The sequence below is a fragment of the Mixophyes fleayi genome, chromosome 7 (genome assembly GCF_038048845.1).
Source record: "Mixophyes fleayi isolate aMixFle1 chromosome 7, aMixFle1.hap1, whole genome shotgun sequence".
NCBI lineage: Eukaryota > Metazoa > Chordata > Amphibia > Anura > Limnodynastidae > Mixophyes > Mixophyes fleayi.
This window is the reverse complement of record NC_134408.1, coordinates 35,865,251-35,882,897: the sequence shown is the minus strand read 5'-3', so window position 1 is coordinate 35,882,897 and position 17,647 is coordinate 35,865,251. Positions and strand designations below refer to the sequence as shown.

Here is a 17,647-nt window from a genome sequence, read left to right as displayed (position 1 = left end):
GGTTTGTTGTTGTGACTGCTTTAGGCAGTGTCTTAGACGTGTGGCGGGGTTCTGAAACTTTCATTGTGCAGTCGAATGTTTTGCTAAGAAATGTTATTTTTCAAGTACGAAAATGTTTGGGTTTCGTTAAAATTTAAAGTGCCCTGCCTACAAATGCTTGTCCATGTGTCTTTCAGGAGATCCTTGATTCCTTGGCAGAATTATATTCCCTGCTCCAAGAAGAAGACATGTGGGCCGGTTTGTGGCAGAAGCGCTGCAAGTTCCCAGAAACGGCAACCGCTATTGCATACGAGCAGCACGGCTTCTTTGAACAGGTACAGTATCTGACCTCTTGGTGTCAATCATTTCAGTCATTGTGCGTCTTACCTGCCTGTCGGAGTAAAAATAAATTGAACGGTTCATGATGGGAAAATAGTTATGGCAGCCAAGACTGGAGAGCTACAAGCAGTATTTGTAGCTGAAGGGAATATTTTCTGACGACATGAAGTGGTGAGAATTCTAAATGCTGTGCTGATGATGATTTGCTGGAACAAGACTTATGTCTGTGCAGACGACTGGGATGTCTGTCCCTCACCACTGGGAGGCAGTACAGTACAATTACCTCTGGCCTGTGGAAGTATCCTTCAGTAGGTCAGGCCTGGGAGGGCATTGTCCATGGGCAGTCTCGCTGTAGGTATGAGACCACAAGTCTACGGGGATTCTCCTTGGACTCTTCTCCTTCACACCTTGTATTGAAATCTATGGATTCCAGAGGGAGAGGTCAGCTGGGTGCCCATCTGCATGCGCCACTTCTTCCCTGCCTATTTTGTTCCCGCAGCACCCGCTTCACCCCACCGATGTGACATAGGTTGTGTTCTTACATATAATAACATCATCATCATCATCATCGCCACCATTTATTTATATAGCGCCACTAATTCCGCAGCGCTGTACAGAGAACTCACTCACATCAGTCCCTGCCTTATTGGCGCTTACAATCTAAATTCCCTAATATAGGGAGAGGGAATTGGTCAATTTTGATAGCAGCCAATTAACCTACCAGTATGTTTTTGGAGTGTGGGAGGAAACCGGAGCACCCGGAGGAAACCCACGCAAACACGGGGAGAACATACAAACTCCTCACAGATAAGGCCATGGTCGGGAATTGAACTCATGACCCCAGTGCTGTAAGGCAGAAGTGCTAACCACTTATCCACCGTGCTGCCCCATATATGCTTGAGGGACATCCATTGTGGTTTTTACCAATGAGTTATATTCTGTTTATTATTAAAAAGATGACAAAACTCACCGAAGTCTTCTATTGTGTCTAGATCTGAAGTAGCTGGAAAGTTTAATAAAAATGGGGTCGTATGCTGATTTTTTTTTTAATATAAAGTCCCATTTACAGCTCCGAAGAACATCAGACGGCTCTGAAATAGTTTTTAGATGACGCTGGTATCATCCAATCTGTCTTTCACGTGTCTGTGGATGTGTGAACGTATTGATCTGCCGGTAGCTGCAGAATGTGCACGTACAGATCCCATAGATGTCGTTATTGATTCTTTTCAGCTTTTGTTCTTTTAGGCCCAAGAAACACATGAAAAAGCAATGGAAAAGGCCAAAAAGGAACATGAAAGGAACAATGCGTCTCCAGCTGTTTTCCCCGAATATCAGTTGTGGGAGGATCATTGGATTCGGTAAGTCTAAATTATGGCGTTTCTTCTTTCTTTTCTAGACAACAAAAACAAATTCTAAAACTCTTAAAAGTAAAAAGTTTTTCATTGTATTTGTGTTCTTTTTAGTGGAATTATGTTCAGGGTTTTTTTCTATGACTGTTCAGTAAAACTATACAGACAAAAAGGGTATTATGCTTATAGACATTTATGTCTCCCTATATATGCGTCTTTAATTTGAATGGATAACCATTCTGACAGTTATTCCAAGTGACATCTCATGCCTCATTAACTGACCACTACCACCCAACGGCACACCAACACCAATATACAACCTCCTGAGTTCATTTATTTTATAATCTAATCAGTAGCCCCACAGGTTACTTTGCTCAGTGGTTTCTTTCTTCTTCTTTTTTTTTATTACCGTCCTGTCTTGAAAACTTTAATGGGAAAAGGGAAGAGCAGGAGGACCAATCACAAGTTGCAATCGAGAGATTGCGGCTTGTGATTGGTCCTCCCGCTCACACGCCCCTCTGCTGCCAGTTAATTTGCTGACGCTGTATTATAAAGCGTGTGCATCCGATACAGGGGAGGGTAACTTTTAGTAAAATATTTTTACTTTGGTGGTTTAAGCTTTAAGGCTTTTTTCATGGCTCCCTATATAGTTTTTCATCAGAGGTTTATCACACAAAACCTTAAAGAATAGACATTTTCTGAGTGAACTGTTTGTTGTCTTTGCATTGATGCCTAGATTTCAATTCTGTGCTTTGTCACTTTAATAGATGCTCTAAAGAGCTGAACCAGTGGGAGGCATTGACAGAATACGGCCAATCAAAAGGCCACATCAATCCATACCTCGTCCTTGAATGCTCTTGGCGAGTGTCTAATTGGACGGCTATGAAAGAAGCCCTCGTACAGGTCGGAATACACTCCTTTCACTCCAGCGCCTCATTTCGATATGTTCCCTCGTTCTTACTTACTATGTTTGCACAAAGTCAGCACTACAGCTCATTTCACTGAGGCAATAAATGCCTCTTTGGGGAATCTGTTTGATTTAGAACACAGCTGCGGTTTCTGGCAAGTAAAGCATATTGCAAATAAATGTTTTTGTTTTAATACTAGCATGTTTTGCTTTAGAGCAGGGATTATTAACATTTTCCGTCCTGGAACCCAGATTAAATCTTGGCAGACAGGTTTGCCGATCACTGTTTCAGCTTTGAATCAATCCTTTATTTATTTTGTAATTATTTGTGCTGTTATCTACAAATTAAGCATATGATCTTTATTAAATAAAACTTACGGTAAGAAACTTCCGTATTTGCACAAAATGTTATTAAAATCTGATTGGTAATGACTTTAAACTGTAGTTTTAAGAGAGGACAGGTATTAGTAGAGCAGCACAAATTTAAATACCCAGGCTAGAGTTATGCAACTAGTACGGCCCTGTCGCATTACCTGTCCACCGGGCACAATGCTATGGGCAGCCCTGATTCTCCTGTGCTAGGACTAACAGTGAAGAACCAACTGGGAGGTGCCCATTTGTTAGAGAGGGGGATTGTCCGAAAGCGGATAACTTCTTTTAAACAACGGTTAGTCTTGGTGACCTATTTTGTTGTGGTGCATGTTAAGAGCAGCCTTTCTGTGCATTTGTCCTGAAATGGTTTCTTTTCTTCTCCTCTGTGTGCTTGTGTGAGCAGAAAATGTACAGATCGCAGAACAATCTTCTTTTTGTTCTTATTTCTAAGAGTAATTCTATTTTTGCATTGGACGTTTGCAGGCCACTACGGGGTAGAATGATTAAGGATGTCCCTATTCGTGTGTGGTAGTGGAAGTCATTTTTCAATTATACGATCTCTTGGACTCTTTCCTAGTTTCATTCTGTGAATGGGAAATATATATCATTTAATGAAAGAAGTTTTACAAGTGCTTCCTACCAAACTATTTGCCTTTTTGCAAAATGTATTAACCCTTGGTTAAACCCACAATCTCCTTTCTGGACTATACAGGTATTGGGATTAAAGTGCAAATCTGCTGGTCTGTGCCATTTGTAAGTCTGGGGAGATTTCAGGTTTCATTAGTGGAGAACTGGTTAGGGCTGGTGGTGATATAACTGTTATGGCCACGAATGTGGAAGTGAATAGGGAACCTGACTTGATGGCTGTTGAATTACTTCTGCTTCAGAGAGGAGAGGATTTATGATTACTAGTTGACAGGGAACACAGTAGCAGCACACAGTGCCAGGCAGCTGTTGCAAAAGCTTCTACAATTTTGGGATGTATTCATTGGAGGATGCATGCACTGTACCACTCTCAAACATGACACTGGTTAAGACCACATCTAAAATATAGAGTACAGTTTTAATGTACATAACAGGAATCCTAAAAAAAAAAAACATTTGAGAGGGTTCAGTGGCAGGCAATCATTTATAAAGATAAGCCATAGGGCTTGATTACAATAGCTATGACCCAATTAGCATGTATAAAAATATCACCGTTCAGTAAAAATTCATTAAGGGGCTTTAAGAGGGATTGGATGCCGTTAATACAACACCTCTGCCTATAATTAGTAGACAGTATTAAGGTGATTGAACCAGGGAATTAAATTGATTGGCATTTATGGGGTCAGTATTTCTCATGTCAAGTTAAATCGCAAAGTAAAAAAAATTAGTGAAAAAGCCCTCCTCACTTCATGAAGCCATTTACCCCCAAGGGCTCCGTCATTTGTCAATAAGCCCTGGCTTTCAACTAAATGTTGAATTGCTACAAAATTTTGACATGTGGTTGTTTAACTTGCTTATTTACTACAACAATGCTCCCAAACGTATTAACGCATGAATTTGACACAGGTGAGTATGAAAAGTTAAGGGCCAAGGCAGAGCATTTTAGGAAAACTGCCCTGGTCAGTTAACAAACTCACTAATGCATTTACAACAGTAAGGGAAAAAGTTTTTGCAGATAGCTGAAACATTGTAACACAGAGTAAACACAGAATAATGAACTGCTGATTATATGTAGTGCTGCATATCGCCAAATACAGTCAACACATTTATCATTGTGAAAAACCCTTAAAAACTAAAAATCCTGTCTGCCCGCCATGCTCTGTTATAGTGAAGGGAGGGGGATATAGCTGCTCAGACAATTATTTTGGTAAACTAAGTTGATACATGCCAGCTGAGTGAATAGATTGGGAACAATGCTAATATGTTTTTTGTTTTTTTTCACAATAAGGCAAAAGAAAATTAATACATGTATTAATATATAGCAAATTGATTATTATTTTTTTTTTCTTCCCCAATAATAATTGTGAGGAGTTCCCTTTTAAATGGTTGGAAAGCCTTAATGCATTAGCGTGGAACAGAATGGGAAGTTCAATGAGAAATGTCTCTGGCCAAGATCAATTTGTATGTTTGATGTTCTTTCAATCAAAAAGTGTTGAAAGGTGGTACATGTCTGCTTTACCAGATCGGGTTCTGATAAACGTGTAACAGTTCAGCATCTGCTGAAAAATCTTCCTAGATTTCCCTGCAATGCAGTCCAGGTCTAATTACAAAGGAGAAATGCTGAAGACTAATATATTTCTAGACAGCAGTAGAACTAACGAAAGAGAATAGTCAAGGAAGTTAGTGATGGGTCATCTTTGTTTTCCAACTGTGCATTGCACAATTTTCTTTTCATTTATTCTGTAGCTCGCAGTAAACATTCCTTTTTCTTTTATATTGATAAATCACCAGGTTTTCAGCTGTACAGTCATTTAATTTCCACAGTTTACCTTCCAGAAACGAAGCAGGTGGTGTGGCACCATGATGCATAGATAAAGGAGAGGTATAAAAGTGTACCATTTTTATGTAAACAAACTTGGGACATTTCAGTTTTAAGTTGACCTCAGAAAACAAATTGAAGTGCAGGTAGATATAAAATATAGTATAAAGCAGAAAGCTCAGAATCATTTTTCCATAATGTTTTTTTTTGGAAACCATTAAAATAAAATTTCTCTTTCCTGCCAATGGGGTACACTGCGAGACATTGGGGTATAGTAGGTGGAACTAGGAGTCTAGGCACAGCATCAGTCAGTACGTTCTATTCTGGACAACAGAGTACTGGTAGCACTTATGGAGGGTAACGACCTTATTAGGCACGGTGGCTCAGTGCTTAGCACTTCTGCCTCTCAGCACTGGGGTCATGAGTTCGATTCCCGACCATGGTCTTATCTGTGTGGAGTTTGTATATTCCCTCCGCGTTTGTGTGTGTTTTGTCCGGTGCGCCACTTTCATCCCACGCTCCAAAAATATACTGGTAGGTTAAATGGCTGCTATAAAATTGACCTTAGTCTCTCTCTGTTTGTGTGTGTTAGGGAATTTAGACTGTAAGCTCTAATGTATCAGGGACTGATGAAGTGAGTTCTCTGTACAGCGCTGTGGAATTAGTGGTACTTTATAAATAGCCGATGATTTGTGTGTGGTGGGGGGTGCCAAAGCTTCCAGTGTATGGTGTTTTTTTTTTGTTTTTTTTTTTCACCTTTGGGCAGTGTGTGACGGACCTTACAAACTATTACTATTGGCCCACAATTGCCTAGTTACCTCTTTGCCTTGGCTAGTGGATTTCGTCAGGATTGCACATTCTCTATGCTTTCATTTGGGGGTAGTTCTGTTTTGTTCATTATCATTTTTTTTTGCATCCATCCACCAGATTAAGATCTAGGTAAATGACTCTTGCTATTAATGATTTTGAGATTGACGCACACGGTTTGATAGACTACGTTATTTCCTGTTTAGACAAGAGTTGATACATTTTACAGTCAGTATTTAATCCCCGGAATGAAAGTAAGAGAATTGATCACATCTGACAGGTCCTACTGGTGATGGCTCACAAGTTAAGCAGAGATGACAGCCACCAGTGACTGCAGGCTCAGCCCTATATTTGTCCGTAATGAGGCATGTACTAACGGACTACAGCTATACATTGTGATTCTGTTGCCGCAGCCAAATGTTTCTCTGTAAAATTGTCAAGGAACATGTTTGGCAAGCGACGTTCACAACAGCAGTGAGCGGCGGCTTTATAATAGAAACCTCTGTCCTGATGGTGTTTTCCATGCGCAGTATTCTTCTCTCTCCGTGGTTGCTTATGGATCAGTTTCCCACCCAGCCATTATGTGATTAGTTTACAAAGTTTCTTCACTCAGTACAAAATCCACAAGGAACTGCAGAGTCTCTGTTCACGGTGAGAAGAGAGGGAAATATCGAATGATCAGGTCTTTTTTCCCTGTAAATCTAATCCTCTACAACTGTAACCCTTTTCATGACCATGGCACTATTGTTTAGTGTTTATTCTGCTCCGTAAAAATACTTCCCCTCCATCTAGGTCCACTGAAGGCCATATACTGGAGGGGTATTGTTACTTAACAGTGAATTATATAGAAATCTGGCTTTATTTCTCTCCGTTTGATTTGGTAACGCGAGTTGCAATATTCAAGCAGTTTGAGGAGGATCCTCTAGAAAGATTAATGATCAAATTTCCGTTTTTTTTTTTTTTTTTTTTTTTGCTTTCCTTACCAGTATACTAGTAAATAGATTGTGGCCTATATATGTTGAAATACTTTCCTCCGCTAATATTAAAGAAACAGAAATATGAACAGACAACATATATCTTAACATTTCTCACATTTATTGTGTTGCGGCTGCAGAGTTTCTTCTATAGTCACCGTTTTATATTCCAATATAAAGATATCCATGTTCTGCCCAGGTATAACTGAGCACGAAAACATCCTATGTACTGGCAGGAGCATGCGCACTGTGCTCCTGAGATATCCTGTGACGTCATTAGGCGGACCAGCTTTTAGCACATTGGCTCTGAGTGATCACATGAGTTCGGCGTCACAGGAACTTCTGCCCACACCATCAGCTAGTTTAAATAAAGTGAGGTTTTTATGACCGAGAGGGAGGAGTACAGTTATAGCTAATTAATAGCGGATTAATAACAATGGTATGTATATTAATAACTTTAAATCGTAGTTGTGCTTTTACTGAAACTGTAATATCAATGTTAGATGAATCAACACTGAAGGACAGGTTCCTTCTTGTAAATGTGATTAGTACAGACATTGCATGTACAAATAATACCTTTTTGTGCAATTTTTAATCATATAAGATGGGGTGAATTTCTTTTCATTGGCTGTGTCATATTGTGGAACTAATGGTTTAAATGAAGTGGTATATTGAGCTATAGGATCTTGCATGCTGGTGCTGTGATGATATATGTGATGACACATAGGATTTTATACAGGGTATTATCGTGCATTCAAAAGCTTTTGGAGAGAGCGAGGAAATCAAGATAATTGTCAGTCCATAAAAGCTGATATATTATAATTCGGGAAGGCGTGAGTAGATGTCATTGAGCTGTAATAAAGATCGTAGAGCGTTTTTCTCAGAGCTGTCATCAGTTACCAAAAGGTTTTTTTTTCTATTTCTGTGTCCAGGTTGAACAAAATGCTTATGGGGTTGTGTGATGCTGGTGGTTAATTCAGTGTTTAGTGTCTTCAATACTGGCACATACTAAATAGATTTTCTTCCTGGCTTTCTTCCTGCCCTGCGTTTAGACAAATAGCTGCTTTATCCTGTCCAAATTTCAGGTTCTAAAGTTCTCAGCCCATCTTCCAGCCATAAGTTAAGTTATAAAGACATCAATCCCTTTTTGTTTTCTCCGATTAAATGTTCCGCTGCCATCGTTTGACATTGGTTGTTTTGTGCATGGTTCTTCAGTTGCCAGAGGACGTCATTCGCATCCCCACGGGGAGAGCGGTGGCAGGCGTGTTTTTTTTTTTTTTATATACCACTAGCCGCTCCTGTTGTCTAGCAAACAGTATAGACATTTAAAACATTCATTCCCTGTAACCTGGTGCTCTGTGCTGTCACTACTTCTCTTTCATTTGATCTTAAGCAATGTCATGGCATCTTGAAATAGATTGTGTTTACCTGATTCTGAGTAAACCTTGAGATAGAAGCGGATATTAATATTTGATTAGACCTATTCTTTCCTTCTCCAAAGCACAGATTTTTTTTTTTTAGAAAAGGTTAAATTATGTCAGGATGTAGAGTTTAGTGGTTATTCCAACGACCCAAATTTAATTTGATAATACATTGGGTGCCAGGTCTGTAGTAATGTTTTGCAGTTAACCATTTTTCCCAACATTGCATATCAATCTGGAAATGTATTTAATATACGTTAATAATATAAAGTTGAATGCATAGGCAATAACACTAAGGGTATATTCGGCAGCAAGTCATATGAAACGGTGTTTCCATTGCAACCTCTGTGGCATTTAAATGGGTCTCCCTTCTTGTTTAGCAAATGTGGGCTGCCTTGTGGGTTGCCTTCCCACCGTTACCGGAAACATTACCGGGAGCCCCTGTAGGTCATGGCACAGCGGAGCACCGCTACAGTCTTATCCATTGACAATAGGATAAGAGTGATTGATAATTCATTAATTCATATAAGACAACTTTTTTTTTTTTTTTAAAGTTTTAACTGTCCTTCCCATGATTTGATTGAATTGCATCTAGATGTAATAGGTGGTAAAAACTTGACATAGTATTATTTACCTTATGACATGTAAGCAAGATATGGACATTTTTTTGACACGTACTAATGTAAACCATTAGTTTATATCGTGTTGCCTGGATGCTTTGCGTTATATTTTGTGGTGGATTGGATTGTTGGCTGGAAGTCTGCTGACATATGTGACCATTTCTGACATTGTTTCACTCTATCACCAGGTGGAGCTGAGTTGTCCAAAGGAAATGGCCTGGAAGGTGAATATGTACCGGGGCTACCTGGCTATCTGCCACCCCGAGGAGCAGCAGCTTAACTTCATTGAACGACTGGTTGAGATGGCGAGCAGTTTGGCAATCCGTGAATGGCGGAGACTTCCGTATGTCGTGTCTCATGTTCATACGCCGTTGCTACAGGTAATAGGGCATACTGAAATTTTAAGTAAGCTTTATATTCTAGTAAACTGGCTTGCCCATTATGGGATTTGTTTGTATTGACACCTATTTTAGCCTTAGTACTGCCGTTTTGTCATGGGGCATATCGCACAATTATATGAACAACCATCTATTACACTCTCGGCCTGTCCTTATGTACTCACTAGACAAGCTCCTCCCTGTATTAAATATCCATTTACTTTGAAGGTGTTCTACACTGTAATACATGAAAGTAAGTGAAGGCAAACACATTATATATAGAAAAGTTGCTTTAAGAGGAGATCCTCTTCTATTAACTATTCCCTTAGTTTCCACTTATGAGGGTACATATTACATACATTGCATAATATCGGCTTCTTTCTCCTATTGTGTATATACATATACATTGGGTGAAATAAGTATTGAACACATCAACCTTTTTCTCAGTAAATATATATTTAATGCAGCTATTGTAATGAAATTTACACCAAATGTCAGCAACAACCCTTGCAAACCACACATGCAAAGAAATCGAACCATAGATGTCCATAATTTAACTTTTGTGTAATAATGTGTTGGATACTTATTTCACCCGCTGCATATACACACACGTCTCTTCACTCACATCTCAACACAAGGATTAAAGACATTGAATGACAAAAGTACAAACTCAACTGCGAGTTTGCAGCTGCAGTAATTACTTTTTTTTTTTTTTCCTGTAATATCAGATAGTGCGTGATTAAATACCTGCAAGAAAATTAAATTTACATGATGAATGGTGGAAGAAAGGAGGTTAAGGTATTGTGTGAGCTGATACTGCGATAATTGTGAAAAATATTACTTTGCTTAATTTATTTTGTTTCAGGAGATTTGACTTTGTAAATGTGAGCCGAGTCCTCGGGCATTTATCTTATTTAGTTGATTAGCAGCAAATAGAACTGTTATCTCTCTCTTGTCTCTTGGCCGCTCTGAGAGTAAGGAAGAGGTTTATTTAACGGTTATGTTAATGGTGTGTTTAGGAGAATGTCGCCACACATGTCCCCATTCGTTTTGGTGATATGGAATATATGGAATCCATTTTTAGGTGCTTGGCTGATATTATTTTCAGTTTCACATAATAAAACAATCAATTCCAATTTTTTTTTTTTTTTTTTTTAAATCACAATTTCCAAACAAAGAATGGGAAAAGGTAGAAATTACATTGCAGTGATTCAAATTCTGAGGTTCCATAAACGTTTACTGCAGTCATCTACCAATGGGTGCACATCTTTACGGCTCCTTTAAAGTGTACCCATCGCCTACACCCAGGCAGCCACACTGAACTGGTATTCCATTCGTAGGAACTAGTGAAATCACTGAGGCTTAGCAATGTAACTAGATCTTCGTAAATTGATTGACAGCATTCTCAGTAATACTGTTTGGCCCACAAAATAAATGCCTCATATGTGTTACATGACAGGTTCACTTTAAAGGTAATTTGGCTTCTGGATGCGTGTGGCTGGCCCCTGTATTCTACGTTATACTTTCCAAGCCCATGTTTGTGATTCTCTGCATGTGTCCAAGTCATGTTTAGTGTGTTTACGCCTAGAATGGTGACTCTGAAATAAAAAAGTCACAGACATCGATGATGGTTCAGCACAGTGGGGGTAAAGAGACCACTTCTGTAACAGTCTGAGACTCGGCCACTTCACAGTGTGAGCCTTTAATGTTTCTCCCATCCCGCCATATTTCAAAATGTCGTCTTTGTGTTTCAGGCAGCGCAGCAAATCATTGAACTTCAAGAGGCCGCTCAGATTAATGCAGGTTTGCAACCAACCAACTTAGGGAGGAACAACAGTCTCCATGACATGAAAACCGTGGTGAAGACCTGGAGAAACCGTCTGCCCATTGTGTCAGATGACCTCTCTCACTGGAGCAGTATCTTCATGTGGAGGCAGCACCATTACCAAGGTGTGTCCCGTGTACTTTTTATACCACTCAGTATATCCATTATCATGGCTCCTTTATTATGTATACCCTAACATGAAACGGTCTAGAGGATTTTAAACCTGTATGTTTAATAGTCAGAATAACTCCATATTTACCTGTTTCATCACCCCCCCCCCCCCCCCTGTAGTGGTCAGAACCTTCTTGATGAAGAGTCATTGTACTGTTAGTTCAGTTATTTCTTGCTTTGTAGGTTTTATTAAGATCATTTTATTGTCTTGAACTGTAACTCTGTCTCCCAACAGTTTTAACCAGATTGTTACCTTAATGTATGAACGGTTTATAATAACGTCTTGTAATCTGATAGCTATAGTGAACGCCTATGACAACAGCACACAACATGACCCAAGCTCCAACAACGCCATGCTGGGTGTGCATGCCTCCGCCTCCGCTATCATCCAGTACGGTAAAATTGCCAGGAAACAAGGACTGGTTAATGTAGCACTGGACATACTGAGCCGCATCCACACCATCCCCACCGTGCCTATCGTAGACTGTTTCCAGAAAATCCGACAGCAGGTCAAATGCTACCTTCAGCTGGCGGGAGTCATGGGAAAAAATGAATGCATGCAGGTAAACTATGGAGCAATAGAGATACAATGACTCCATCAAAGATACTTATAGACCAACGCAAAGCTCAATGCAGAAGGGTGAGGAATCACCTCTAGTTTGTCCACATTTACCTAAATGTGTCCTTTATAGACCACCTAAACTGGACCCGTCATCTAGACACTGTGAAGGCAGCCGTTTTGTTGACAGAAGCAGTATTCATGGGTATGCAGCAAGGCACATAGTGCCTCATGCCTCACTGGTGTCAGTAGCTGCTAGTAAAGTCATAGGCTGAACATTGATTCAGCCCACATAATGGCTGCTCCCACTGTTGATGGGTCACCATTTTAAAGGCATTCTACATGGTCTTTATTATGGCATGTCTGTGAGGGTGCAGTGTCTAATGTAGTTTAGGTTTGATTTTTAGCATTCCTCAATGCACAGTGTTACGTAATATGTCGGCACCTTATAAATAAAGAATGATGATAATTTGATTGAGCAAGTAATTTTTTAATAGTAAAAAGTTATCACTTTAATTCTGACGCAGCACTGTTGATCGATGCCATTGTTGGGGTATATGTCAGAGCAGAGTTTAGAAAATTGATGACCTACATCAGATATACATTTATCTTTCAGCCAAGGGGGACCAGATTAATGATGGGGATAAGCTCCATCTATAGCAGGCCTGGACAACCTGTGGCTCTCCAGGTCTTGTGACACTACAGGATCACAGTATATCAAGTTTTTCATTGAGGGGACACTTGCTACCTTGCCTCAGTCTTAGGATTGTGCTTTCATCCTATTGGTCATTCAACCCAAATCTGTTTTTACTATCAGCAGTTTGATGGACTTTTTTTTTTTTTTTTTGTTACATAATGTTTGACAACAATCCTACTGAGCCATAGTCAAGGAGAACCTCAGCCCAAGACTCAAATGCCTCTAAAGTTATATTTGTGTGACTGCTATCGGTCTCATCTTGCTGCTGGTCCAGTTCTACAAGCAACACTTGACTCAATGCTACCTCGTAACCTGCCCTGGCAGTGCCGGTAGCAGTTATTTTTTTCCTGCCCTATCACATACAGACTCTTTTAAGGGGGCTCATCATTTCCACTGGAGCCCAAATGAGGCTCATACAAAACCATTTTCTTCTGGGGCCTACAACAGGGTCTGGTGGAATCCTATATTCTGGGTTAGCCTGAACCAAAAGTTTTTTTTTTAAGCTTCCCGACGGAGCAGGGTTCTACATTGTTCCTCTTCCAGGTGCTCAGTGACCTAAATCTGGTGCTTCCCTCTCCTCAGACAGACTCCTCTGAGCCCCTAGTGGAGGTTTCTTCTCTCCTGTCATTATGCTCTGGGTGTTGAATCTGGCAGTATAATTTTTGTTCCCTCCATTCATCTTTTTCCATGATGACAAGGTGGTTCTGAGGAACAAAACAAGCTTTCTCCCAAAGATTCTCTCAACTTCCAACTAAGCCAGGAAATCCATTTTAGTAGAGGCTTTTCCATCTGGATATACCTACAGTGTACCAGTTCATTCTATTCTTTGATAGTTTAGGTAAAGGACAAAACAGCCTTCCCCCCCCCCCCCCAGTCCATCTTTCAATGGATATGTCGAATGATTTGGCAGTCCTACACTAGTGCCGGCAGTCTTCCTCCCCTTATGGTTATGGCTTCTTCTGGGTTACTGTTAATCCTTGATTGGCCTAGAGGCTGGCGGTTCTGGCTGAACAAGTGGTCACTTTTTTCCATGTACTCCTCAAAGTTCTATCGGGTGCACATTATTTCTGTGGTGGATGTGAGTAGCCATCTCTTTCTCTTCCCATAACCTAATACTTTGGAATGTCCTGATCGTAAGCATTTGTCCCTCCTGGCTGAAAAAGGGGATTTTTTGACTTGCAGATAAATCCTGTCCTTAGGGGGGAATTCAGTTGACCACGTTACTTGTGCAAGTAATGCGGCCCACTCATTACTACGGTAATTTTAACACAGATTTCTGCTCGCGTCTGTGTTTCCCTGTTACGCTTTGAAACAATTTTTTTTTATCTGTAAGTAAACAAAATTGCATTTTAAAAGGCTGCCTTAGCCAGAAACACTACTGCCTTAATTATCCTATATCACCGAAGATACTGAATTGGCTGAGGGGTGACCTGCAGTTACTTACTGTAGCAGATTTAGTCATTTAAAAAAAAAGTTATTCATTCCTGTTTATAATATCTATAATCCTATGATCTTTCCTTTTGGCTTTTCTCTTTCTATTTTCAATTCATTATATCCTCTAACGTCATTTAAGATTGAATTCTATGAATTGCCATTATTTTGAAGCATAGAACAGATCAACAGGATCTTAACGACCTGATGTATAAATATATATGTAACCGCTGAAATGCTCTTGAACTCCAGTAAAAGTTACATTTGTCTGATCATCCCCAAACGATAAAAGAAGAGTAAAGCAGCAGCATGTCTTTGATATCCTGCCATTATGAGATTAGTTTAAGTGGATAAACAGCTGAAGATTTTATTCCATCACTTGCAGAGCTAGACAATAGCCTGGCCAGGGTCAGATGATGGAGTGAGAGGAGCCAGTAGGGAGCATCACTAAAAATCCAATTACAACAGCCTGAAGTGTTAATTTAAGAAGCCTAGTTTACCCTTGTACAAGGACCCATTAGCTGCAGTATTTTCTCTGTAGGACAATGCCCCATTTCATGGAAGCATTTCCTGGGAGCCCTTGCAAGTACAGTTTTATACAATGCTTGGCTGAAATGCCGTAGCCCCTGACTTGTTGTTAATGACGGAAAGAATCCAGTGGAATCGTGTCATTCAGAAACATTGTAAACTCATTGAGTAAACACTGCACTGAACAATCCAGCTATCAACTTTAATGCAGATTTATAATCCTCTCTTACAAAAAAAAAATCCCAAAATCCTCAGTGACAAAGGGTCATCTTTATTAAACGCTTGTCTTTTTTTTCAAAAACTCATTAAAAGTCCCCTGCCTAGTTGGTTTACATTATTGGTTCTTCTCTAATGAAGATACTGACCACTAAGCTACAAAAAGTATTTTATTTAGCTATGGACCTTGAATGTAATATAAATTTTGTGCGGTATTGACCCACATTTAATTTGCATTTCTTTTAAAAAGTATCCGCTGCCCCAAAGAGCTGAAGCTCCAACCGCAATGTCTTCATGGCATCTGAGGCAGGTCAAAAAGCTGACGTGAGTTTGCTTTGACGTCATTGGCCCCGCTCCTGTGTCTGAATCAACCAGTCTACCATATTTATTTCTGTAGTGCCAGTCTGCCAGGCTGTTTTAGAGGGGAAGAAAGCCTGATAAACACTCCAGTTGTTTCATGTATGTAATACAGATCATTACTACTCAGCTTTTGCTAGATCTTATTATAATATAACTTCAGTTTAAAAATCTTCAGTGCTTATAGGGCAAGTCTGTGCCATGTTTACCGTCCCACCCCTACCATCCTGTACGAAATTCACACCATATGCTACTGGAGTGTCTGATGACTTATAGCAGTTAGTGAGTTGTGAATATTGCTCATAACTGTCTTACATATGGTGAATAAAGTGCCACTGGGTTTAAGAGTGGCTGCCAACAAAAGGAGTTAAATTCAGAAGTTGAATTTCTAAGTAAGCAGTTTTGAAATATATAGAAAATCGTATATACATACAGTTTTCCTTGTCCATGCCATCCTATGAGGAACAATAGTAATTCCACAACTATAAGAACGCTTTTGTAGTTAGGAAATTATATGTTGCAAAATAATGTTATCTGTGCCGGGGCTCTGCAACCTGTAGCCCTCATTCTTTGGTCCAAGGACACATGCCCCATGATTTATTAGTTGCCGAATGGCTGAGAATCAGGGGAACTTTAGATAGATGACAACTTGGACCAGATATAAAATGAAACATTTATTTACATTTTTTTCCTGTCATCAGGGTTTGGAGGTGATTGAATCAACCAACTTGAAATACTTCACCAAGGAGATGACTGCTGAGTTCTATGCACTGAAGGGAATGTTTCTTGCTCAGATTAACAAGTATGTATACATCAAATTGTCAGTCATCAGTATGGCAAATGGAAGAAAGTAGAGCTTCATGATAAGAATGGATTGATGATAGTCCAAAAATGGTAAATGGCATAGGCTGGTCTCATAGTATTTATTATTAGGCTCCGGTAATACGAGTATTGGCTACCTGTCTCTTTGTTTGCTGTGTGATCAATTGCACTTATATTCGCCATAGTTATATGGAGTTCATAGCAGTGAAATTAGGTCTTACTCTACTTTATTATTTTTGAAAGACTTGTACCTTTAAACAGACGCCTGTATGGAGCCAACTCGATGCAGGACTAAGGTGTGAAAAATGTCCTGAAAACATTTAATGGGGAACAGTTCTAAGAACTGGTGCGCAGGTAGCAGTATGGGAAAAGGTGCTGTATCCCTTGGCTACAAATTAAACTTGTACTTGAAAAATTAGTTTGTTTGGTATAGGTTACAGCAGCTATTTGTACAGTGCATCTGTTTTAATAAATGCCTCTGTATATTCATACATACCTTACTTTATAAAGGGGGCATTCTTAATAATGCTCACAATTGCTGCACATGTTGCCGTACTTGAATTTTCTAGATGATCAACACTAGATTGTGTTTTTTCAGTGTTCAATCTTTGAAAGCAAGTGGCATATTTTTTTAGTTACTCATAGTCCACCTGCCTAGTGAAGCCTATGTTCTTCCTGAGTCATCTTTCCGCCAGAGTTTTGACGTTCAGTTTTGATGACTCACCAATTGCTTGTTCTGTTCTTCATGTATTAGTCTACTTAATTGTAAGCCAGAAGCTATTACACACAAACGAAACAAAATCAGTTCTCCAGAATTAATAGCAAGAAAGAAAAAAAATGACCAACATTATAGTGGGCACCTTTAAACATCCTACCGATTTGGAACTTCTGGTGTTTTAGTGCATTAAAAAACAAGAAAACACATCGTATGCAAACCTGCTTGGTGTGCATTTGTTTATAGAATTTTGAGGTCATTGGAGGTCGCTGTAGGCTCCCCCAATGAGTTTACCTACAAGTAAAGACAGTGAAGGAACCAGATACGTGTGAAAGTGTGCAGTGTAAATGAACCGCACTTGAGCGCTAACAAAAATGTGATTGAGCATGTGGTCATTATAAAACCATATATTTTTAGACACTAGGACATGCATTGTACTAGCATTAAAAATGATCGTAAAATGCATGTAATTAACACCATTGGGTATGAGGCCTGACTCTTATGGAAACACATTCAACCTTATGACATCTTTCGAACAATTTTCCAGAAGCTATTTTATTGTAAGGTTTGTCTGGACAACGGGTAGCTTCTCACAATGGGCTAGTGTTTGCTACTTACATAAGCTGCAAAATGGAACTAAAAAGAGAGAAATTCTTTTGAATAAGCTGCCAGAGAGAGGAAGGCCAACAAATCCTGCCTGACTGATGGCTGGGTGTA

At 39.6% G+C, this 17,647-nt stretch overlaps 1 protein-coding gene across 6 annotated transcripts in view; it reads left to right on the top strand.

The window, feature by feature from the left end:
* Nucleotides 1-17,647, top strand: part of TRRAP (transformation/transcription domain associated protein) — a 112,307-nt gene that overhangs the window by 69,558 nt on the left and 25,102 nt on the right. For all 6 annotated transcript variants that reach the window (XM_075179650.1, XM_075179653.1, XM_075179652.1 and 3 more), the window contains 7 exons: nt 177-314; nt 1,564-1,676; nt 2,435-2,570; nt 9,421-9,612; nt 11,364-11,559; nt 11,903-12,168; nt 16,095-16,195. In XM_075179650.1, the coding sequence (XP_075035751.1) occupies nt 177-314; nt 1,564-1,676; nt 2,435-2,570; nt 9,421-9,612; nt 11,364-11,559; nt 11,903-12,168; nt 16,095-16,195 (1,142 nt within the window). The remainder of the gene's footprint in view (nt 1-176; nt 315-1,563; nt 1,677-2,434; nt 2,571-9,420; nt 9,613-11,363; nt 11,560-11,902; nt 12,169-16,094; nt 16,196-17,647) is intronic.